General features: G+C 42.5%; 1 protein-coding gene across 1 annotated transcript in view; it reads right to left on the minus strand.

The window, feature by feature from the left end:
- LOC126262796 (probable cytochrome P450 6a13) overlaps window positions 1-26001 on the minus strand; it is a 70487-nt gene that overhangs the window by 12076 nt on the left and 32410 nt on the right. The window contains exons 4-5 of the mRNA XM_049959617.1: window positions 24882-25181; window positions 9205-9456 (exon numbers count right to left, since the gene is read on the minus strand). Coding sequence (XP_049815574.1) covers window positions 9205-9456; window positions 24882-25181 — 552 coding nt within the window. The remainder of the gene's footprint in view (window positions 1-9204; window positions 9457-24881; window positions 25182-26001) is intronic.

A 26001-nucleotide genomic window follows, 5' to 3' on the forward strand; every position in this document is an offset into this window, starting at 1 on the left:
TCTGAGACAGCTATGCCCTTTATCACTGTCGCTCAGCCAGATGCAGTCGCCTGTTCTGTTTCAGAGGAAACCTATCAGCCTGCAAGATCTGGCCAATCACAGAGGCTGGGTTTATTGATAGTTGGGAGCTCCAACGTTAGGCGCGTAATAGGGCCCCTTAGGAACTTGGCTGCCTAGTAGGAGAAGGAAGCCAGTGTGCAGTTGGTGTGCATACCGAGAAGAGTCATTCCAGATGTGGAAAGGGTGCTTCCAGATGCCATGAAGAGTACAGAGTGCAGCCAACTGCAGGTGGTGGCCTATGTCGGTGCCAATGACGTGTGTCGCTTTGGATCAGAGGAGATTCTCTCTGGTTTCGGGCGACTAGCAGAAATGGTAAAGACTGCCAGGTTTCCCGAAACTCCTTCACCAAAGAAAGCGAAGTAAATATTCCTGAATTCCAATCAAGAACAACTGCCAAGATGAGAAACATAAGAGTAGATATCCTCGGTGTAGCAAAGCAGCTCAAATCACTTAATAAAGGCAAGGCCTCCAGTCAAGATTGTATACCAGTCAGGTTCCTTTCAGAGTTTGCTGATACAATAGCTCCATGTTTAGCAGTTATATACAACCGCTCGCTCAAGGAAAGTTTCGTACCTAAAAACTGGAAAATTGCTCAAGTCACACTAATACCCAAAAAGGTTAATAGGAGTAATCCGCTGAATTACAGGTCCATATCACTAACGTCGATTTGCAGTAGAGTTTTGGAAAATATACTATGTTCGAAGATTATGAACTACCTCGAAGCAAACGATTTATTAACACATAGTCAGCACGGATTCAGAAAACTTCATTCTTGTAAAACACAACTATCTCTTTATACTCATGAAGTAAAGAGTGCTATCGACAGGGGATACCAATTGATTCCATATTTTTAGATTTCCAGAAGGCTTTCAACATCTTCCACAAAAGCGTCCTCTAACCAAACTGTGTGCGCATGGAATATCCCCTCAGTTTTGCGACTGGGTTCGTGATTTCCTGTCAGCCAGGTCACAGTTCGTAGTAACAGACGGAAAGTCATCGAGTAAAACAGAAGTAATATCCGGCGTTCCCCAAGGAAATGTTACAGGCCCTCTATTGTTCCTGATCTATACTAACGATATAGGAGACAATCTGAGTAGCCGTCTTAGATTGTTTGCTGATGATACTGTCATTTACCGTCTTGTAAAGTCATCAGATGACCAAAACGAATTGCAAAATGATTTAGGTAAGATATCTGTATGGTGCGAAAAGAGGCAATTCACCATGAATAAAAGAACGTGTGACGTTATTCACATGAGTACTAAAAGAAATCAGCTAAATTTCGATTACGCGATAAATTACACAAATCTGCAGGCTGTAAATTCAACAAAATACTTAGGGATTACAATTACAAATAACCTAAATTGGACTGATCATGTAGATAATGTTGTGGGCAGAGCAAACCAAAGACTGCGCACGATTCATTGGCAGAACACTTAGAAGGTGCAACAGGTCTATTAAAGAGACTGCTTACAACACGCTTGTCCGCCCTATTCTGGTGTATTGCTGTGCGGTGTGGGATCCGCAGCACGTGGGTGCTGACGGATGACATCGAAAAAGTACAAAGAAGGGCAGCTCGTTTTGGATTATCGCGAAATAGGGGAGATAGTATCACAGACATGTTACGTGAATTGGAGTGGCAAACATTAAAACAAAGGCGAATTTCGTTGCGACGGGATCTTCTCATGAAATTTCAATCGCTAGTTTTCTCCTCCATTGCGAAATCATTCTGTTGGCACCCACCTACATAGGGAGAAATGACCATCACAATAAAATAAGAGAAATCAAGGTTCGAACAGAAAAATTTAAGCGCTCGTTTTTCTCGCTCGCCGTTCGAGAGTGGAACGGTAGATAGACAGCTTGAAGGTGGTTCATTCAATCCTCTTCGAGGCACTTTATTGTGAATAGCAGAGTAATCCCGTTGATGAAGATTATAGGAACAAAAATTATTGGAAAACTTGGAAGTTAAATCAGAAGTAGATACTTACGTAATTGGTAGTAGGCCGTTCTCGAGTAAGAAAATAACTGTTAGATTACATAGTACTAAGGTATGCTGCCTGGCATGTATAATCCTAGCGGTAAGTCTATAAGCAATATCGGATCCAATTATATGAGGGGCGTTCAGTGAGTAACCCAACAATTTTTTTGTCTCGGTCAGTTTGAGTTGAAAAAATGCGGAATTTGCTGTGGGGGATCGTGGAGTATTCCTGCTTCAGCCCCTACAGTTTCATAGAATTCCTGGAGGTGGAGACACAATACGTTTCCTTCAACATGGCGTCTGTAACGGAGGTGCGTTCCAAGCAGAGAGCTGTCATTGAGTTTCTTTTGTTGGGAAACGACAGCATCGGAAATATTAATAGGTGCCTGCAGACTGTCTATAGAGACCTGGCAGGGAACAAAAGCACGGTGAGTCGTCTGGCGAGGTGTTTGTCATCATCACAGGAAAGTTGGGTAAATATGTCCAATCTTCCGCGTGCCGACAGGTCGCACACAGCTCTGAGTCCTGCAATTTGAACGTGCGGACACACTCATTCGAGGTGACCGACGGATCGCAATCGAACACCTCCCTGCGCAACTGGACGTCGCTATTGGTAGTGCTGGCACACTCGTCGATCAGTTGAGGTATGCAAAGGTGTGTGCCTGCTGAGTTCCCTACCGCCGAACAGGGCAACGGACGATCAACTTTGCAGAATTGCATGTGCTCTATGAGGTTGATCGTGACAGTTTTTGTCGAACATCGTCACAGCCGACGAAACATGGGTTCGCTACCTCGAACCTGAAACAAAAGGGCAATCCATGGGGTGGCACCACCTCTTCTCCGAAGAAAAAGTTCAAAGCCGCACTCTCAGCCGGTAAAGTCATGGTGTCGGTCTTCTGGGACGCTGAAGGAAATCATTCTGTCTGATGTCCTGCCTCATGGTGCAACGATCAAATCTGAAGTGTATTGTGCTACCGGCGGGAAATCGAAGAAACGACTGCCTAAAAACTGTAACTCTCATCAACACCACGATAAACAATATATATTTCGGTGTTTACTTCGGAGAAAATGTGAGCAAGGAGAGGAAATTATGCAATGGTCAACCACAGGGATCCATCTTAGCCACTCTATTATTCAACCAATGTATCTCCGATCTCCCCAATACCAGGTCAACAAAATTCTGCTAGCAGACAATATCGCTCTTGCTTGTAGAACCAAGGATCATGGACGAGCGGAGACAATTCTCACAGAAGATGTAACCGTTATGAGAGCCTGTTTTAGAAAGTGGCGATTTAAACCGAATACAAGTAAAACTGAAGTATGTACATTCCACCTGACAGACAAAAAAGGTAATGCGGAGCTCAGAGTGAAACTTAATACAAACACTCTTTGCCATAACAAGTACCCTAAGTACCTTGGTGTCATCCTTGACTGCACCCTTTCATATAGAAAACATCTCGAAAACACTGCTGCCAACATTAAAACTCGTATCAATATTATTCAAAAATTGTGTGGATTGACATGGGTAGCTTCAGCAGGTACCTTGCGCACATCATCGATTCCGTTGGTCTGCTCAGCAGCCAAGTATTATGATCCAGTGTCGCTAAACAGCTGCCACACCAACTGGATCGTCGTCCAGTTGAACCAAACTATGCGGTTAATAACTGGGGCAATCCGACCGTCACCGGCTTATTGGCTTCCTCTGCTGAACAACATGTATCCACCCACAATCCGTAGAAGCGAGGCCTTGCTTAAGAAATACCGCAAGCTACAGGAGAACCTACAGGAAGACATACCAAGTTTACGACGAAATAGACTCCGTTAAAGAAACACGCCATTACGACAAGCAGAACAGCTACATTCCAGTATACCAGGATGAGAGACCTGTGGGACCACAGATGTCAACTAACTGAAAATTCCCAAGGCAATGTTATAGGCCCTTTGCTTTTCGGTATCTATATAAACGATTTGAGAGACAATCTGAGCAGCCGTCTACCGTTGTTTGCAGATGACGCTGTCGTTTATCGACTAATAAAGTCTTCAGAAGATGAAAACAAACTGCAAAACGATTTAGAAAAGATATCTGAATGCTGCGAAAAGTGGGAGTTGACCCTAAATAACGAAAAGTGTGAGGTCATCCACATGAGTGCAAAAAGGAACTCGTTAAAGTTCCGTTACACGATAAATCAGTCTAATATGAAAGTCGTAAATTGAACTAAATACCTAGGTATTACAATTACGAACAACTTAAATTGGAAGGAACACATAGAAAATGTTGTGGAGAAGGCTAACCAAAGACTGCGTTTTATTGGCAGGACACTTAGGAAATGTAAGAGACCTAGTAAGGAGACTGCCTACACTACGCTTGTCCGTCCTCTTTTAGAATACAGCTGCGCGGTGTGGATTCTTACCAGATAGGACTGACGGAGTACATCGCAAAAGTCCAAAGAAAGGCAGCACGTTCTGTATTATCGCGAAATATGGGAGAGAGTGTCACAGAAATGATACAGGATTTGGGCTGGACGTCATTAAAAGAAAGGCGTTTTTCGTTGCGACTGAATCTTCTCACGAAATTCCAGTCACCAACTTTCTCCTCCGAATTCGAAAATATTTTGTTGACACCGACCTACATGGGAGGAACGATCACCACGATAAAATAAGGGAAATCAGAGCTCGTACGGAAAGATATAAGTGTTCATTCTTTCCGCGCGCTATACGACATTGGAATAATAGAGAATTGTGAAGGTGGTAAGATGAACCCTCTGCCAGGCACTTAAATGTGATTTGCAGAGCATCCATGTAGACGTAGATATAGATGTAGCTTGAGTGGTTCCAAAAGTATAACTGTGATACTATGGTACAGACCTCGACAGAAAACGATAGGTCGAATTGAACAGATATGTGACTAGGCATGACCGAGTGCGGAGACTCTCTTTACAAATGGGGTGCTACAGAGTCTCCGGTTTGTGGCTGTGGGGCTCCGAACGAGACAATCAAGTACATTACAGATGAATGCCCCTTGAATTCCTACCAGGGGTGTTGGAGCGCCCTCATGAAAGCTGATGATACGGCTCTTACACGGATTAGGAACCTATATATTGATATTTAGTTAGTTTTATATGTAGCTTTCATATTCTTGTTATATGTAGTATTACTGATTTCATATACCTGTAATTTTAAACTGCATGTGAGCCATACGAATGTGGAGTGGAGTGGTGCCATGCGGGCATACGGGCCCTCCTAGTAAGGTGGTGTAAGGTCGTCGCACTGAACGTAGATTATGTTGCAAAACGGGATTTTGTAGCCAAAAGAGTGGGGAATAACCTGGTGTATTGGAATCCTGTATAAAACCAACCTGCTTTCAGAAAAAAATGTGTTGTATTAATTACTGAACGCCCCTCGTACTGTGGCTGAGCTGGTGCGTTGCTGGCGCCAGTTTCCATCGATTGTCTTCTCATCGTTGAGTTGACTTAGATGCTTATTTGTCTTCTTCACATCTTTGGCGGCGGGGGATTTTAACTGCAGTACGCGCGCTCTGTTGGTGGCTGGTGTGCGGGTATGTGCGGTGTGAGGCGGAGTGACGTGGGACTGTGTTTGTATGCAGCTCGGCTAGAGGCCGAGTCGGCATGACGAAGGAGCGTGACCAGGCGCTATTGCGAGTTTAACCGTTACAAAATGGTTCAAATGGCTCTGAGCACTATGCGACTCAACTTCTGAGGTCATCAGTCGCCTAGAACTTAGAACTAATTAAACCTAACTAACCTAAGGACATCACACACATCCATGCCCGAGGCAGGATTCGAACCTGCGACCGTAGCGGTCACGCGGTTCCAGACTGAAGCGCCTTTAACCGCACGGCCACACCGGCCGGCTTAACCGTTACAATGCAAATCTTCTGGCCATGGTGATGGGGATTTCCTCGAGGTTGGGAGGACAAGTTCCGTCGAGTTGGTTACAAGTTACACAGGCCGAACGAATTGGAGTCGTCGAGTTGCTTCGGTGGGTGGTGTTCATATTAACTAAATATTCTAGTGTACTAAAAACCGTTTGGAATTGTTCCAGTAGCTTATCATTGAAATTGGTGTTGTCACTTGATAACTTGACGGCAGTTAAGGAAGTGTAACGACGCCCACCAAATAGACAGGAAGCATGGCTAAACACGTAGCTACAAATGTAACGAAGATCTGCGTAAGTCTGTGTTCGGCGTTCCAAGCTGCGCTGAAATATTTTTCCTATTCTACCTGTTATGTCATTATTTTAGTCTGGCCTTTAAATGTGCGCCGAGATTATTCATGCTATTCTAACTTTTATGCCATTATTTTAGTGATGGTTTTAAGGGATTGGCTAACCAGATTTTAAGAGCCTTGACTGCGCAAGTAAGTCACGGAGGTTAATTCTTTTGATTTCATTTGTGGAGTATATCGTCGCAAGATATTGATAACTAGTTGTGCAGTTAGGATTGTGTATCCCATGCCTCAGAATATTGTCTGCCGCTGGTGTGTTTTGTGTTGCAGATAACTGGCATGCTTGACGCGAGCAAACTGGGATCGGACTACCACGGTGGCAGAGTGATATTTAAGGCCCTGCCCCCTCCCACGTCTCGAGCTTTGTTGCAGCTGTCCTGTAATTCGATCCTTTCGGTAGAGAGTTATGGTTTCTGAAACTCAATCGCAGTGCACAGTTAAGTACCTTTTTATTTAATTTCCTGTCCCGTGGATTTCTTGTTTTGGTTAAAATCTTTTGGGGTGCTCGAATCCATCACTAATTCTCATGTAGAGTGGAAGCGGCCCCTATTAAGTTTCTCTTGGAAAGATCTTCTCGTTATAGTCATGTACTAAAATCATACGAACTTGGTATATGCAAGCAGTATTGTTCTAATTAATCTGAAGTTGGCCGAGTAAACTTTAAAAATTTTGGGGCTTGTTGAGCTCAGAACTTTGCTGTGAGTTAGTCATGTTAGTCATATTTTATGGATCAGGATTTTATGAACATTGTATTAGTTAATGAAGAGTTGGCTAAGTAAACCTTTAAATTTTGGTGTTTGTTGAACTCAGAACTTTTAACTGTGATAATTATGTAGTCATATTTTACGAGCATGCTTTTATGTATATTGTGTTTGAATTATGAAGAGTTGCCCAAAGAAGCCGTAAAACATTAATGTCTGTTGAATTCCGAACTTCGTAACGCCGGAAATGCATATCCTCCTATTTCCATCTATTGCACTGCAAATTTTTTTTCCTTATTTTGTTACCCGAAGATATAACATTTCTGTGTCTTTGTATATTGTAATTGTTTTACTATTTGTATATATTTATGCATTTATGTCGATTTATAATTGGTTTGTTTTGTGAATATTATTTGTATTTATACGCTGGGTCTGGCCTAGGGAAAACTATGCTATCGAACGAATACATCGATAGGTCGTGTGGAGAACAAAAATGTTAAGGATCTTTGGTGGTGTGAACTCTGTCGCGAGGAGCGCGGGCAGAGAGGGAGTCTGGCTGGGGTGGTGCAGTGGAGCAGGTGTGTTGTGTGAAGCTCCCGCGAGTTGCCGTGCTTTCGGGGTTTGGCAGCATGTAATTACGCTCGACTTGCGATGATAGTTTCTGACATGGTGTCGCGGACGGGAAGCATTAGCTGGTGCACATCAAGAGCCCGTTTCGTCTGGTGACCGTGTCGAGAAGAAGACGCGCCAACATCCAGCTTCTGCAACAGCGACGGCCGACAATGAGTGACTGTCGCCACCTCCTCGATCGACGGCTTCAAACCTTCAATCGACCAACAAGGAAGACTGGAAGCACGTAAAGTTTTAGAAATGTATGGCAGACCTCAGCTTTTCAAACTTTAAAATTGTTGCATCACGAAATTACAGCAACTTAGCATGAACGTTTGTTGCTCATTGTCCCAATTGCATTACCAAGCAGGGTCCCTTCCTTTTCCGGAATGAACCCGAGTGTCGTTGAAATTCAAACGCCAGCATCATTCGATTTCACTGCTTTAATTTCAAAGTTCAGTTAAGGTATTCATAGCTGGCTACAATATTTAGATTACACAAGCTCAAATTAAGAGTGCGAGGTTTGTTACCGTATTTTAGCTTACCTGTGACTGCAGCTCAGCTTGGTACGTACTAAATTTTACTATTGTTAATTGTTCAGAATCATTTAATTCAGGTTCAAAGTTAAATCTCTTACTTCTAAATTGCGTAGATTCAAGTAGCTTTTGAAATGATTGTTGAGGTAGTCCAAGACTGGCCGTATTTTACTGAATTTCGATGTGCTTCAGAAACATAGCTCACTATTAATTTCAGTCACTAAATTAACTTTCAATTTTCCGGTTTTATTAATTCTTTTGCTAAATTAAGTCAGAGTGTAGCGAAATTTATTACTTCTAACAAACTTTCAGTTTTCACACTACACGTGTCAACCTTCAGTTGCCACGCTTCTAGTGCTAATTATATGTGTAATAACCTTTCTTTTTCAGTTACTATAGTAATTGTCCATAGGACTGACGACCGTAATTTCCCCCAAATCTCAAATATCTAATTACCGCTAGTTAATTGTTGACGTAACGGCCGCACATTTACTTTCTTTATTAACTTTACCCCTTTTCAAATTTAATTTCCACCAATTTCATTTGCATTCTTCCTTTCATTTAGATGTAACCCTTTCCTCCCTCTTTACCGACAGATTAACTTCGGTGACGATTGCTTTTCCCAAGTTTCCATTAGGTACACACGGTTTAATTTTTCACTGTCATTAAGGTCGATAAGTGAGGGGGAGTTTACAACTTGGATGAGCTAAAAGATAGATAAGAGTTTCCATTTAAGTGATGAAGTAGGTGTGGTTCATTTGTCAGTCATGTTGAATTAATTATGGATCCATGGACAGGGTTTTAATTAATGCAAGTGGTTGAGAAAAAAAAAACGATGTGTGGAAGATATCTTAAAAGATTTTGGTGTTCTATAACACAAGCTTTGTTGTAACTATGGTTACTCTGAATGTATTATGAGCAATGTATTTGTAATAAAGAAGTGTGTGGCAACTACAACTGATTTCGATTGTACTTTCGGTGTGTCCAAAGGCACGGCTCCACAGTGGCTACTATCATTTGTAACTAGTGCATTCCGAAATAGAAGACGTTTCGTGTCAGAAGAAGGGTCTTGAGCTTACCGAAGCAAGCCCGTGGCCCTGCGCCGAAAGGCAGGTAGACGTAGGGATGGCGGCGCCTGCGGACGTCTTCGCGGAAGCGGTCGGGGTCGAAGCGGTCTGGGTCTGGGAAGTAGGCGGGGTCGCGGTGCAGGCCCAGCACGGACACCAGCACCAGCGTGCCGCGCGGCAGCGTCGCCGAGAAGCCCGGCACCTGGAACTCGCCGTTGGTCACGCGCGTCACCGTCTCCACGGGCGGGTACTTCCGCAGCGTCTCTGAGGAACAGACAGTTCACCAGTAAAGGCCTACGGTCAGCTCTACAATAATAAATGTTGGCATAAGGCTGACACTTTCTCCATTTCATGCAGGGGTTGGCACTACTCCGTGTCGATAAGTCGCTGAATGGCTTTGTTATACCCTCTCTGGCGGAAGGTGTATTATCTGCCGTCCCTGAGAGGCGAAAATGGGAAAGAGCAGTGTCAGCTGGGTGGCGAATTTATAGATTTTGGAGGGACGGCCGACTGTAGCAAAGTTTGCTCCGAGCCCAGCGACGATAGAGGACATGACTTTGCATGGGGGCTTAATTATTAAAAATGAATGCAATAATTTTAGTAGCTGTGTGTCCGGTTGCGAAGTCTCGCAACCGGTTGGCCCTGACTAGTATTAGTACGAAATCTGACTGCATAAAATAACAATAAAGAATGAAGGGAAATTTCCGTTAACACAATTGATTAATTAAGTCCCCAGCAACTATAAAATCTACGAAACAACAAAGCACAAGTGTAACTGTTCTGTGTGTGGAAGTCTGATTCAACGTACACGTATCTGGCACGGTTCTTCCTCAACACGACTAGATATTTTAAGCACCATTTACAATGAACTAATTGAAAAACCAGAAATACTATAATTGCACATAGAAACCAGAATTACAGTGTAATACATGATCACGACCCAGATGCTTTGTTGACTGAACCTGTGACCAAGAGGCATTGTTATTTAGGAAATTTGAAATAAAAAAATTTTGTTACCTCCATATACATTGATGAAAAATACACTGTGATCATTGCAACATCTTCCATATATACATTACACCAACCGAACAGCATCAACTCTCTCCGCCAGCAGAAGAGCAACTGCACACGACATGCTCTCCACTAGTACAGCTCTCGACATCCTCTCAACAAGCACTGCCCACGGCAACCTCTGAACTACTACTGCCAGTGAAGGCGGCGGAATAATACTCTTTGGCGCAATCTCTGGCGCTGTGACTCAATATAGCCACCTTTCAACTTCAAATATTTTTAAAAATGTCCGGAATGCGATACATCGATATTTAAAAAGATATCATTATCTGCTCTCAAAATATCGAAGTTCAAATGGTTGAAATGGCCATTAGCACTATGGGACTTATCATCTGAGGTCATCAGTCCCCTACACGTAGAACTACTTAAACCTAACTAACCTAAGGACATCACACACCTCCATGCCCGAGGCAGGATTCGAACCTGCGACCGTAGCAGCAGCGCGGTTCCGGACTGAAGCGCCTAGAACAGCTCGGCCACAATATATCGAGGAAATGTATCGACAAATCGACGAAAAAAATATCGACGTACCTGCCTATTGGGGTGTATATTTTGTAGGTTTTGTGGTCGGTCTTATACCAGCACTAGCGGGAAGTTGCGTCCCTGGCCGATATAACTGGGCAATATTTTGCCGACCCTAATACACCGCCAGATGAAAGTAGTATTACGTTTATCCACTCTTCTTAGAGTAGTTGTTTGGTGGCCCGGATCCTTCCGTGCCACCTCCCTGTCGATCCAACTGCGGTGAAGATTCCTGGAATGCTTCCGCAAGTTCTCTCTACTGCGCTACTAAATAAATAGCCACACTTCTCACAAATAGGAGTATATTTTACCCAACATTTTAACTATTTCTTTTAACAACATAATAAACAATTGATACGGTAATACCACTTGAGCTGTAGTTGTGTCCGGCTCTTCGAAAAGCGCGCCAGGCGGAGTGCTTTCGCTTCGCGTCTAGTGTTTGCGGTGGCGCTTTCGGTTTAGCGCGCTGTTTGGATCGCTACCGCTCTTTGGCGGGAGGTGGATCAAGTGTACGGTCACGAGACGATCGAGGAGGATGTACCGGCCGGTGACCGAGAGAGGTGGTGGCGCGAGCGGGGCCCTGTTATTGGAGGTCGTCAACTGCTCGCCACGTTCTTTGCCCGACCTCTTGGCTGTCAGAGGCTAAATATGCCTTACCCGCATGAAGCTTACAAGGGAACCTCCCCATCGCACCCCCCTCAGATTTAGTTATAAGTTGGCAGAATGGATAGGCCTTGAAAAACTGAACACAGATCAATCCAGAAAACAGGAAGAAGTTGTGTGGAACTATGAAAAAAAATAAGCAAAATATACAAACTGAGTAGTCCATGTGGAGGATATGCAACTTCAAGGGACCTGTCTGGTCAGCAGAGCCGTGGTCCTGTGCATAGCGTGAGCAGCTGTGGAACGAGAGGTCCTTGGTTCAAGTCTTCTCTCGAGTGAAATTTTTAATTTTTTGTTTTCAGACAATTATTATCTGTCCGTCCGATGCGATCACTTTTTTGGGAGTGATAATCACATCCACAAGAAAACCTAAATCGGGCAAGGTAGAAGAATCTTTTTACCCATTCGCCAAGTGTACAAGTTAGGTGGGTCGACAACATATTACTGTCATGTGACGCACATGCTGTCACCAGCATCGTATAGAATATATCACACGTGTTTTCCTGTGGAGGAATCGGTTGACCTATGACCTTGCAATCAAATGCTTTCGGTTCCCATTGGAAAGGCACGTCCTTTCGTTACTAATCGCACGGTTTTGCGGTGCGGTCGCAAAACACAGACACAGACACAGAGACGCCAATGAACGAACGGACAGATCATAACATTGCGAAAATAAAGAAAGTAAATTTTTCACTCGAGGGTTGACTTGAACCAAGGACTTCTCGTTCCGGAGCTGCTCACGCTAACCACGGGACCACGGCGCCCCTGAACTCCCATCCGTCTAGTTGTTGCCTATGTTACGCAAGGACTACTCAGTTTGTATATTTTGCTTATTTTTTTAGTAGTTCCACACAACTTCTTCCTGTTTTCTCGATTGATCTGTGTTCAGTTTTTCAAGGCCTATCCACTGTTACAACTTATAGCTAAATCTGAGGGGGGTGTGATAGGGAGGTTCCCTTGTTAGAAGCCGTGGTGCAGGAGGTCAGCGCATGGGACCGTATGTCTTCTTATCGGCCATTGAAACCACTGGCAGCGGTTGGCTCTGACGAGCATTTGGAAGTGCAACGTGTCCCCAGCGCTGTTGTGGAGTGTGAGAAGTTGAGTACTGTTTTATATATAAAGGGGTTTTTTGAGTTCTAGTGAAGTGTATGAGTTTCTTCACCAATGGTTTTCTTGGAATCTTTCCATCACAGTTTTCGTTTGCCTGTCCGTGGGAATGTGGTAATTGCTTCTTAGTCAGGCCGTTTCGTTCACACGTCGATTGGGTGATTTAGGGTCGGTGTTGCGTGTCTCTGTGGTTCGGAGTCTTGCAACATCTTCTAGTTTTGGGTAACTCGGGGAGGTGGTGGCTTGTAATGGAAGTTTTGGGGCTGATCTGCTGTGGCCCTGTGGACCACCAATAACTATTCCGCCTGTTGTGATTTGGGCCCCTTTACACGTGTCACTCCCTCACCGAGCTAAGGAAATTTTTTTTGGGAACAGCCTTTAATGTGAAGGTTTGTGTGCTGGCTTATTCACATTTACCTTGTAAGAACTGACAAGTGTAATATAAGTTAACTGGCGAGAGACAACTATTTTAGCTTTAGTACAAACTAGCTACTCCAAGGTGATTTTTTAAAGCAATTGTTCTCTTATAGATATAACAAGTTTAAAATCTTACTATTGGGAAGTTGTTAACGTCATACCTTGCAATATCCTTTACATAGAGAAAATTTGCCAGCTATTTAAAAGAGTATTTTTTAATTGTTGTCTTATATATATATATATATATATATATATATATATATATATATATATATATATATATATATATATTACTACTGGGAAGTTGTTAACGTCATACCTGGCATCTCCTTTTCATAAAGAAAATTTGTCAGCTATTCGAAATTGTTTTTGAAATTTTTTTTAAATGCCAGACTTAAAAATTTATTATTGGGAAAGCCTTTTAAAATAAAAAGATAACCTTTGCAGTGTGTGATATTTCACCAGCACCTCCTGGCCCCGACTTCCACGATAACGTTTTTGGAATAATATGTGTACTTGAGTTGTTGTTTGTGACCCGCCCTAATTGACGGTTCAGCTCTCTCTTGAGTACATTCAAAAACGTCCGTACATGCGTCCTTTAGGACCTGAGAGAGCAAACAAAGCACAGATAAAAAAACTACTGCTGTTCAGTAGTTCATGTTGTTCATTACGCTCTTGTTGGTGCTCCGTTTACTTCATGGCTCTGGTATTCAGGAACTTGCTGCACCATGGCCCAAATGACTCCCGGACGACCAGTGGTTGCAATACCATTTTTACTGGTCCCCTTCTCGCCGGCTCCACCACTGCTCCACATTCACTGCATACAAGAAAAAAAAAAAATACACAGTTTTCCATTCCCACTACATTTGTCCTTATTCAACTTACTCACGAGCATCTCTTGTCGACGGCTTCCCAATGGTATGTTCGGATGTTTACAAATATCCCAAAACACTACAATATATAAATATCGGCTGCACATTATAAATACACTGAAAAGCCAAAAAAACTGGTACACCTGCCTAATATCGTGTAGGGCCCCCGCGAGCACGCAGAAGTGCCACAACACGACGTGGCATGGACTCGACTAATGTCTGAAGTAGCGCTAGAGGAAACTGACACCATGAATCCTGCAGGCAGTCTATAAATCCGAAAGAATACGAGGGAGTGGGGATCTCTTCTGAACAGCACGTTGCAAGGCATCTCAGATATGCTCAATAATGTTCATCTCTGGGTAGTTAGGTTGCCTGCGGAAGTATTTAAACTCATAAGAGTGTTCCTGGAGCCACTCTGTAGCAATTCTGGATGTGTGGCGTGTCTCATTGTCCTGCTGGAATTGCCGATGTCCGTCAGAATGCACAAAGGACATGAATGGATGCAGGTGATCAGACAGCATGCTTACGCATGTATCACCTGTCAGAGTCGTATTTAGACGTATCAGGGGTCCCATACCACTCCAGCTGCACACGCCCCACACCATTACAGAACCTTCACCAGCTTGAACACTCCCCCGCTGACATGCAGCGTCTATGGATTCAAGAGGCTGTCTGCATAACTATACACAACCACTCGCTCGATGGAATTTGAAACAGACTCGTCCGACGAGGCAACATGCTTCCAGTCATCAACAGTCCAATGTCAGTGATGACGGGCCTAGGCGAGGCGTAAAGCTTTGTGTCGTGCAGTCGTCAAGGGTACACGAGAGGACCTTCGGCTCGGAAAGCCCATATCGATGATGTTTTGTTGAATGTTCCGCACGCTGATACTTGTGGATGGCCCAGCATTGAAATCTGCAACAATTTGCGGAAGGGTTGCACTTCTGTCACGCTGAACGATACTCTTCAGTCGTCGTTGGTCCCGTTCTTGCAGAATCTTTCTCCGGCCGCAGCGATGTGGGAGATTTGATGTTTTACTGGATTCCTGATATTCACGGTACACTTGCACTCGTGAAATGGTCGTACGGGAAAATCCCCATTTCATCGCTACCTCGGAGATGCTGTGTCCCATCGCTCGTGGGCCGACTATAACACCTCGTTCAAACTCATTTAAATCTTGATCACCTGCTATTTTAGCAGCAGTAACCGACTTAACAACTGCGCCAGACACTTGTCTCATATAGACGTTGCCGACCGCAGCGCGATATTCTGCCTATTTACATATCTCTGTGTTTGAATACGCCTGCCTATACCAGTTTTTATAGCGCCTGAGAGTATAGTGCTGGTTTTAGAGCTGTGTATTTGATATTGATTTATTATTAGATATTCGAGGACATCATCAAGCTCGCAACCTGCCTATCCCCCTTACAGCAAGAATTGAAAGGAAAACGATGCAGTTTCACGATTGACGGTAACCACTTTGCTAACAATGGTAACTGAATGTCAGTGGCACAATAAAAGGTCCCCCATTCGGTCCCGTTATATACCGCATTTGTCCATAACACCTATGTACACTTCCCTGTTTTTTCATTTCCGCCAACGCCAGCGACCTAGCAACTGTAGTGTCAAAATTACGTGATGAAGCTAAAGGCTGCAATTTCTGTTGGCAGCGTCGAACGCCGATTACGTCAGCATTTGCCCTCATATTTGTACGTCTCTATGTAACTGCTGCAACCTACATCCATTTGCACCAGCTTGCTTTAGTCTTCCTATACTTTAATAATGAATGTGTAAGACCGGAATTAGTACAGATCATAGCCTCAATTGCACATAACGCTACGATTAAACATAGTCTCCGTGCATTTCTACACATCTGCATCATCGTTGAATCTGGTGTAAGACTCATTAAAAAAAAAAAAAAAAAACTGTTTTGTGTAAAACATCGGTATGTAGATTGCTACCACAGAGTCTATTTTATATTTGTATTACCTATGTAATAAAAGAAAGTGCAGCCTTCAAATTTTTTGAGCGCAGGTAAGAGAAGCATGTCTGTTCGCACTGGTCTGTCTGCCTTCAGATTTTGACATGCAAGGATCGTGTGGTATTGCTGTAGTACTTTTACGATACAATAACTTATTTTGAAGCAAGTAAGTGATGTTTTTTTGTCAGTTAACGATTTTACATGTTTAATTTCATTATTTATTGTGTCATGAGTTTTATTTTTCATCATTTCTAGCAGGGAAGACTCAACACTTCAATGTGGAACCGTTCCGGCATTGGTGTGATTTTATTACTAATTTACAATGTCAGTTATTACTGATTATTATGTGTGGAACCTATAGTCATTCAATCATACAGCATAGAGCGAATACCGCATCTTGATTTTCAAATTACATTTCCTAAAATTCAATCGGTCCACATCTTCTGTTCTGCAGCTCCCAACACCAACCTTGAACTACAGTCTTCCTCCTGTAACAAAATTCTAACAGACTTGAGTTTGCGGAGGTGGAAGACTGACTAGCCATCTAATCCAGGTTGGAGAAATTGAGGGTTACGCTTCTTCAAGCATGATCGTAAAGTTATTTATCCCATCCATGAGAAAATCGTATGGGGACGCAGTAATGAACACGAGCAAAGTGCGGTATTGTGGGAAAATGTTTGGTCACAGAAAAACGGACGACGCAGATAAAACTCACAGCTGTCTCAGATAGCAATCGAGGACGTGCTGATGAAGTGATTCGAGGAGACAGACACGTTACAGTTCAGTAACAACAGCATTAAAAACATTCTAAGAAAAATGGGTCAAGGAGCAAAACCCTGAATGTTTCCAAACTGGTTTCGATGCCTGGGTTCAACGATCGCGCAAATGTGTACAAATGTGTGGTTACTATGTAGAATGGTAGTGTTGTATAGAGGAGAATCCAGGCTATAATTCCGCTCTTATTTGTTCATTATTAAATTTTTTATGACACAGCAGGCATTACTTTTTGATCACCCTTATATAATTACAGTTGTTTCACTTATCAGCTTCGTCCCGTCATGCGTCTCATTTGTAATATTGTACTTGTTTGTAATAATATCTTTGCTTAAGACAACGTTATCTTGTTCACTTGTGCCCCTGAAACATGTATCCAAAGTTTGGTGTATTTTGCTCAATTTACTTCCCTTCGATGCACAATTAGCTATTGTAATTTATCATGTAGTTCATTAACTCAACATATCATACATATTATGTAAGCTACGTAGTTTTTATTTCAGATTTTTATCAAAGTAATTTCAGTATTACATCGAATACAAGGCTATAAATACAAAATCAAGTAGGAATAATGGAAGAGTAGGTTTAATAATGAATAAAAAATAGGAATGCGGGTAAGCTACTACAAGCAGCATAGTGAACGCATTATTGTGGCCAAGATAGATACGAAGCATTCGTCTACCACATTAGTACAAGTCTATATGCCAACTAGCTCCGTAGAGATTGATGAAATATATGACAAGATAAAAGAAATTATTCAGATAGTGAAGGGAGACGAAAATTTAATAGTCATGGGTGACTGGAATTCGATAGTAGGAAAAGGAAGAGAAGGAAACGTAGTAAGTGAATATGGAATGGGGGTAAGGAATGAAAGAGGCAGCCGCCTGGTACAATTTTGCACAGAGCGTAACTTAATCATAGCTAACACTTGGTTCAAGAATCATGAAAGAAGGTTGTATACATGGAAGCGGCCTGGAGATACTGGAAGGTTTCAGACAGATTAATTAATGGTAAGACAGAGATTTAGGAACCAGGTTTTAAATTATAAGACATTTCCAGGGGCAGATGTGGACTCTGACCACAATCTATTGGTTATGAACTATAGATTAAAACTGAAGAAACTGCAAAAAGGTGGGAATTTCAGGAGATGGGACCTGGATAAACTGCCAGAACCAGAAGTTGTAGAGAATTTCAGGGAGAGCTTTAGGGAACGATGGACAAGAATGGGGGAAAGACATACAGTAGAAGACGAATGGGTAGCTTTGAGAGATGAAATAGTAAAGGTAGCAGAGGATCAAGTAGGTAAAAAGACGAAAGGTAGTAGAAATCCTTGAGTAACAGAAGAAATATTGAATTTAATTGATGAAAATAGAAAATATAAAAATGCAGTAAATAAAGCAGGCAAAAAGGAATACAAACGTCTCAAAAATGAGATCGATAGGAAGTGCAAAATGGCTAATCGGGGATGGCTAGAGGACAAATGTAAGACTGCAGAGGCATATATCACTAGGGGTAAGATAGATACTGCCTACAGGAAAATTAAAGAGACCTTTGGAGAAAAGAGAACCACTTCCATGAATATCAAGAGCTCAGATGGCACCCCAGTTCTAAGCAAAGAGGGAAAAGCAGAAAGGTGGAAGGAATATACAGAGGGTCTATACAAGGGCGATGTACTTGAGGACAATATTATGGAAATGGAAGAGGATGTAGATGAAGATGAAATGGGAGATATGATACTGCGTGAAGAGTTCGACAGAGCACGGAAAGATGTAAGTCGAAACAAGACCCCGGGAGTAGACAACATTTCATTAGAACTACTGATAGCCTTGGAAGAGCCAGCCCTGACAAAACTCTACCATCTGGTGAGCAAGATGTATGACACTGGCGAAATAACCTCAGACTTCATTAATAATAATTCCAATCCCAAAGGAAGCAGGTGTTGACAGATGTGAAAATTACCGAACTATCAGTTTAGTAAGTCACGGCTGTAAAACACTAACGCATATTATTTACAGACGAATGGAGAAACTGCTAGAAGCCCACCTGAGGGGAGATCAGTTTGGACTCCGTAGAAATGTTGGAACACGTGAGGCAATACTGACCCTACGACTTACCTTAGAAGACAGATTAAGGAAAGGCAAATCTACGTTTCTAGCATTTGTAGGCTAAGAGAAATCTTTTGACAATGTTGGCTGGAATACTCTCTTTCAAATTCTGAAGGTGGCAGGGGTATAATACAGGGAGCGAAAGGCTATTTACAATTGGTACAGAAACCAGACGGCAGTTATAAGAGTCGAGGGGCATGGAAGGAAAGTAGTGGTTGCGAAGGGAGTGAGACAGAGTTGTAGCCTATCCCCGATTGTTATTCAATCTGTGTATTGAGCAAGCAGTAAAGGAAACAAAAGAAAAATTCGGAGTAGGAATTAAAATCCATGAAGAAGAAATAAAAACTTTGAGGTTCGCCGATGACATTGTAATTCTGTCATAGACAGAAAAGGACCTGGAAGAGCAGCTGAACGGAATGGACAGGGTCTTTAAAGGAGGATATAAGATGAACATCAACAAAAGCAAAACGAGGATAATGGAATGTAGTCGAATTAAATCGGGTGATGCTGCCGGAATTAGATTAGGAAATGAGACACTTAAAGTAGTAAAGGAGTTTTGCTATTTGGGGAGCAAAATAACTGATGATGGTCGAAGTAGAGAGGATATAAAATGTAGACTGGCAATGGCAAGGAAAGCGTTTCTGCAGAAGAGAAATTTGTTAACATCGAGTATAGATTTAAGTGTCAGGAAGTCTTTTCTGAAAGTATTTGTACGGAGTGTAGCCACGTATGGAAGTGAAACGTGGACGGTAAATAGTTTAGACAAGAAGAGAATAGAAGCTTTCGAAATGTGCTGCTACAGAAGAATGCCAAAGATAAGGTGGGTATATCACATAATTAATGAGGAGGGATTGGATAGAATTGGGGAGAAGAGAAATTTGTGGCACAAATTGACTAGAAGAAGGGATCGGTTGGTAGGACATGTTCTGAGGCATCAAGGGATCACCAGTTTAGTATTGGAGGGCAGTGTGGAGGGTAAAAATCATAGAGGGAGACCAAGAGTTGAATACACTAAGCAGATTCAGAAGGATGTAGGTTGCAGTAGGTACTGGGAGATGAAGAAGCTTGCACAGGATAGAGTAGCATGGAGAGCTGCATCAAACCAGTCTCAGGACTGCAGACGACAACAACAACAACAACATCAAACATTAATAACTCTCATCTTTGAGAAGCATCCTTTAAAAGAAAATTCTTTTAAAGTATTCTGTAAAAACATTCTGAGAAAAATGGGCCAAGGAGCAAAACCCTGAGTGTTTCCAAACGTTTTGATGCCTGGGTTCAACGATCGCGCAAATGTATGCAAATACGTTGTTATCACGTCGAACGATAGTGTTATGTAGAGGACTGCCCAGGCTATAATTCCGCTTTTATTTGTTCATTATTAAAATTTTTATGACGCAGGAGGCATTACTTTTTACACTTGTTTCACTTCTCAGCTTAGTCTCACTTGTTATATTGTACTTGTTTGTAATAATGGCTTTGCTCAAGACAACGTTATCTCGTTCAGTCACACCTCTGAAACATGTCTCCAAAGTTTTCTGTATTTTGCTCTATTTATTTTCCTTCAGTGTACAATTAGCTATAGTAATTTATCATGTAGTTAATTAACTCAACATGTCATACATCTTATGCAAGTTACATAGTTTTTATTTCACATTTTGATCAAAGTAATTTTAGTATTATAACGAACATTAATAACTGTTATCTTTCAGAGGTAGTTGACAGATCTTTAGACGCACCTAGTCTCAATCAATCCTTGATATCATGAAATTCACAGTCCACATATTTACTATTGTACCTGATAATAGACTAACAGCTAATAACCAGTTAAATAATACATATTGCAGAATATTACGCAAACACCGTCTATTTTTTTTTTCATTTATAATGTATGAAATATTCTACATTGCTCCAAAGGAACAGTCGGCCAACGTAGTTATGTGAAAACAACTGGACTTCTACGGGACAGTGGTCGCCTGTCCCAGAAATGAGGCGTTTTAAACTTATCTCGTGAATTTCACCCAGGATGGTGACTCTTTCCGTAAACGGTTTCACTAATATGATGGTATCGAGTGTGATCCAACCTCGCCAGCTAACACTTCGTTCGTTGGTAGCAGTACAAGTACGTCTCGTAGCTGTACATGTGTCGCAAAGGCACACAATCTTAAGATGAGAAGCGGATTTTAATGCACTGGTGTGTTATGTTCCGTCGGAACCTTTCTGTGCGATGTCTTCACCTACGACGGTAAATCAATCTGTTATGTCCTAACATCTATCGAAGTTATCTGTTACACACCCAAATTCCATGCTGCGTAATGCTGAGGTGACACTATGACATAACTTAATTGAACTCGCCGCGCTGTTCATAAATCCGAGATGGACTACACCCACTCTATATTTTCCATTCGACAACTTTGGACGAAAACTCCTTCGTAAACTATAAGTTAAAATTCTATGCAAGAAATGCTGGTTCTGATGCAACATAACAGACAAATTCGGCCACTACAAAAAAACTGATTGAAATTATCCGTTCCTTCCCACGTCGATCTTTTTACTTATCTTTCTATTTCACTGCCACTTCCTCCCTTCCATCAATGTCTCCTCTCTTTTCTCTCCCACTGTCACTGCATCCTCTCTCTTCCACCGTCGCTGTCTCTCTTCTACTCTATTTCAGCACAGAAAATGTCGAATATGTTCGCATGCCAAAATTTTTGGTGAGGAAGATTGACTGACCATTAGGCACTTGGTTCCCCACTTTTCTCTCAGTCTTTTAAAGTGGATCATATTCATCTTTTTGTTGTCCGACAGGAGCATTTTTCCGCCAGTTCCCTTCTTTTCTCTGTTACAGCAGACTGTGCTACTTATATAAAAAGAATTCTATAAGTAAAAAAAAATTGGTGGTTTATCTACATATTTCGTCAAATTTATGTGCTTTGACACATATCAACGACAAATAAATACGCATAATATAAAGTTAACACAATTTTATGAATACTTTTCTCATAGATCGCAATTAATAGAAAATGGCGCACTTATGGCTTATGTCTTAAAAGAATAAAAATTTTATTAGAAATATTTACTAAATTTTCAGCCTTTCCAGTTTTACATAATTTCTGGCAATTATTTTAAGCTCTTTTCAGGCATGTTAAGACCCTCTTTAGCCCATTTTTTGTCACTTTAGTACCACTTTTGGTACATTTGTATATGCGCGAAATGCCCATTATGTAGAGAGAGTGCAGCATAAATTTTTATTGATGAAAAAATGCTAGTCTGGTGACCTCAAAAAACGTGCAATTGCCCTAGAACCTTTACCATGTGTTCACTACATCAGCTAAAAATACGGATATTTTACGTGTGTAATTACGGAACTTTGAACCTCTGAAATTCAGTATCGGACACTGATATCGAAAAAAACTGTAACGTTCTCTGAGAACATCTTAAGGACATATCGGAAAATGTCGACGACGGTCATGAACAGAAATTACAATACTGACCATCCCCACAACTGGTGCATTTCCTACCCAAACATAGTGGTTTTCTGGGATATTCGCAGGAACCGCATATGGAGAAACAGACTTTCATAAGCCGCCCATGGTCCACCCTAGACCACACCTTTTTACAAAAGAACCATGTGATTTGCTTCAAGTTGCCTGGGATGGAGGAAGTGTGTAGTGTTTAAATTTTGACCCTGTGTTGTAGGACAGGTACAGAATGCTTATTCTTCCAATAGGTATACAAATGGTTACTAGTCCATGGATTATCCAAAACACTTGACCCCTTATATCTGTGATCAAAAGAATCCGAGATATGACTGCCTGAAAAATCGCATTTTAGTGCGCGGGTTTTTAGTATACATTTGTACTGTGCACTATCGTGTACAGTCCGATAACTTCCATGGTAATTGAGGGAGCTGTAGAGGGTAAACATTGTAGGAAGATAGAGGCTGTATATCCAACAAATATTTGAGGGCGTTGGGTGCAAATACTACTCTGAACCGTGGAAGACCTAATACCAATGGCCAGGCAAGCATTTGATATACCGTTCCCCAAATTGGGAGTAGGCCTACAGTGAGCTATCTGGTGTTCCCCGTCGCTCGGTCCATTGACTGTGAGCGTGGTTGGTAAGTCTGGTAAATTTCAATGAAAGAATGCAACATTTTTGTTGCGCGTTCATGGTTAGTAAGCTCGATTACATAAGTGGAAAGCCTTAGGGTAAACGGATCCTGGCTTCACGTACTGCAGCGAACGACCGAGCCGGTAGCAAGAGGAGAACCGCACCGGAGATGACCGCGGAGAAGCCCTCGGACGTTGGCGCGCCAGGTACATATAGTCTGCGGCCGCGAGCTCGGCTCCAGTTCACCATCGGGTGAAGCTTTGACAATGCCAGCCACTCGTGCTGGCGAAACGTCAGTAAAATCATTAGATGAACGTCGGTCGAAGAACCCGAGACAGAAGCCAATAGGCAGTTTGTCCCATAGATTAGTTGTAGAAAGGCAGAACCATAACCGGAACCTATTATACTTCATTGTTGGACCATGTGAAATTCGTTGGCTAAAAAAAGACTGAGGCTGTCACGAAGAAAAAAAATGCTCTTCCACCGGGATAATGCACCATCCCACACACCAGCGATAACAATGGCGAATGTGCATGAACTGAACGTTGAATTGGTTTCTCATCCACCCTGTTCTCCAGGCTTAGTCCCAAGTGACTTCTTCCTCTTCCCAAACCTAAAACCTAGGCTTGCTGGGAAGAATGTTCATCAAATGAGGAAGTGATATGTTGTAATGCCACTTCCTCAGACGAGAAATAAAAATCAAAAATTAGCTCCCAATACCCCAAAGATTTCCCCCCATGTCCCAAATTCCCAGAAAAGTGAATAAGCGAACGAAGTTCCATTTATCACTATTATTAGGACAATAACAAGTAATTAAATCAGGAATCTAAGACTTGACAATTTAGCAATCTACGAAAGAAAGATTAAATTTCAGTAAAATAAAAATAAAAATCATAATAAATCGCAAAATTAGCATAAATTAACATTCGCGAAGTAGAACCAATGATCCCAAAGAATACTCCGTGTGAGTACTCTTTGGGAATCATGAGTAATGACTAAGTATAATTCAATGCATTGTCACTACGTTACGAGAGAGAGCCGAAGCAGGTCATATATTTGAATGCTCGTACATGTAGGCGCGCTTAGATTGTTTTTGAGATTGAATAATTGCGATCTATTATGACGCAGTAATACGATCTTCTGACTTCAAATATCACGGCATTAGAATTCGAACGGAGGATTTTTACCTACTAGAATAAAGTGAACTTTTAACTAGATAATTGAACTAAACACTACTTAGACAGTGATTTAGGCAACGAACACTGATAGACAATTTTCATTTATAATAGCCAGTGGTTTATGGAACTTCAGTGATAGGTCCGAAGCATCTAATTTAAATCCCCCCAACACCTGGGAAAGTTTTCTACTCAAGGCTCGGTTAGGAAGTGACTGATATTGTGCAATAAAACACCCTCTCGTGCCAAGTCGTGCATTTGTGATTTAAAATTCTATCAAATTATTGACATGAAACTCCCGAGTAATAATTACGCGCAGCGATAATATTTGACTGTAGCACTCGGCGCTTGTGTAGAATCTTTGACTCGAATAACAAGCCCACTGTTACGATTTCTTAGATACTTGAAATTACGACCAGCTTGTAGGGAATTTGTTGTGGCTGTGACTGCATTGGTTTTATCAATATTTCATCATTAATCAGTTAAACATCGATTACGAACGATTAATTATGATTCTTGGTGAAGTAAATATCTCACGCACGTCGACATTTCGGTTCAGCACTGTTATTTTGAGTAACGTCGTCTTCGTAACTTGATAACGATCTCAACACTCTACCGACTGTCGCCGAGATTTAGCCGAGGCCAAATACAAATCAAACCAAATCATCAAGAAGAAGAGCCGTTATAATATGCAGCCAGAGAGCATTTTGCAGAGTTTCAGCGAATGTATTTTTCCGATGGGGTGGAAAAGCTGGACAGTTGCTGGGCCAAGGAGACTATGTCGAGAAGCAAGGTGAGTCGTTTATGAAACAAACCTTTTTTCTTGCCTCTTTGCCAATCTTATGAAACGACGCTCCTACATTCCGAAGCTGGAGGGCAGGGCGCTTACCGGCGATCACGGTGTCCAGGTAGGGTAGGTGCTTGACGGCGGCGTAGCTGAGCTGCCCGTCGTGGTGGCGCAGGGTGGCGTCCACCTCGGCGCGCACCGCCGCCTGGACCGGCGTGTCGAGCGCCAGCTCGTGCAGGCAGAAGGCGAGCGCCGACGCGACCGTCTCGACGCCGGAATCCAGGTACCAGACGGGCAGCGCGCGCAGCTCCACGCCGCCCAGCCGGAAGCTCTCGGCAGGGCCCGCAGCCTCCGCCACCGTGGCCGCTGGGCCCTGCGGTTGCCGCGGTCTGAACCGAACTCCTGAACACACAAACGCCACATCACCATCACACGCTCACTGTTGTGGTGGCAGAAGAGCCAATACCGTGTTACTAGAGTAGGCCGAAATGCACGCGTTTTAGCTCACGCAGGCTGGCGTGAGGAGGGAAGGACTATACTGACGTGAGGTCTGGAACATCACAAGGAATTAGAATTCAGAAAGCGCACGTAATTACTTTGATACTTAACTTTAATCCATTAATGATGAACGTCGCTCTTGATGGTACGTGATTCACAATATTATCGGTTCAGGATTGATTCAAATGGTTCAAATGGCTCTGAGCACTATGGGACTTAACATCTGAGGTCATCAGTCCACTAGAACTTAGAACTACTTAAACCTAACTAACCTAAGGACGACACACACATCCATGCCCGAGACAGGATTCGAACCTGCGACCGTAGCGGTCTCGCGGTTCCAGACTGTAGCACCTTAGAACCGCTCGGCCACTCTGGCCGGCGGTTCAGAATACATTCATAGTAACTGCTAGGTCGTAGGAAATGACGTAGCTGAAGGCTATGCTAAACTGTCGTCTCTGCAAATGAGAACGTATGCAGACATTGAACCATCGCTAGCAAAGTCGGCTGTACAACTGGCGCTGCCGCGCGGAATTAGCCGAGCGGTCTAGGGCGCTGCAGTAATGGACTGTGCGGCTGGTCCCGGCGGAGGTTCGAGTCCTCCCTCGCGCATGGGTGTGTGTGTTTGTCCTTAGGATAATTTAGGTTAAATAGTGTGTAAGCTTAGGGACTGATGACCTTAGCAGTTAAGTCCCGTAAGAGTTCACACACATTTTTTGAACAA

Source organism: Schistocerca nitens, chromosome 6, assembly GCF_023898315.1.
Source record: "Schistocerca nitens isolate TAMUIC-IGC-003100 chromosome 6, iqSchNite1.1, whole genome shotgun sequence".
Taxonomy (NCBI): domain Eukaryota; kingdom Metazoa; phylum Arthropoda; class Insecta; order Orthoptera; family Acrididae; genus Schistocerca; species Schistocerca nitens.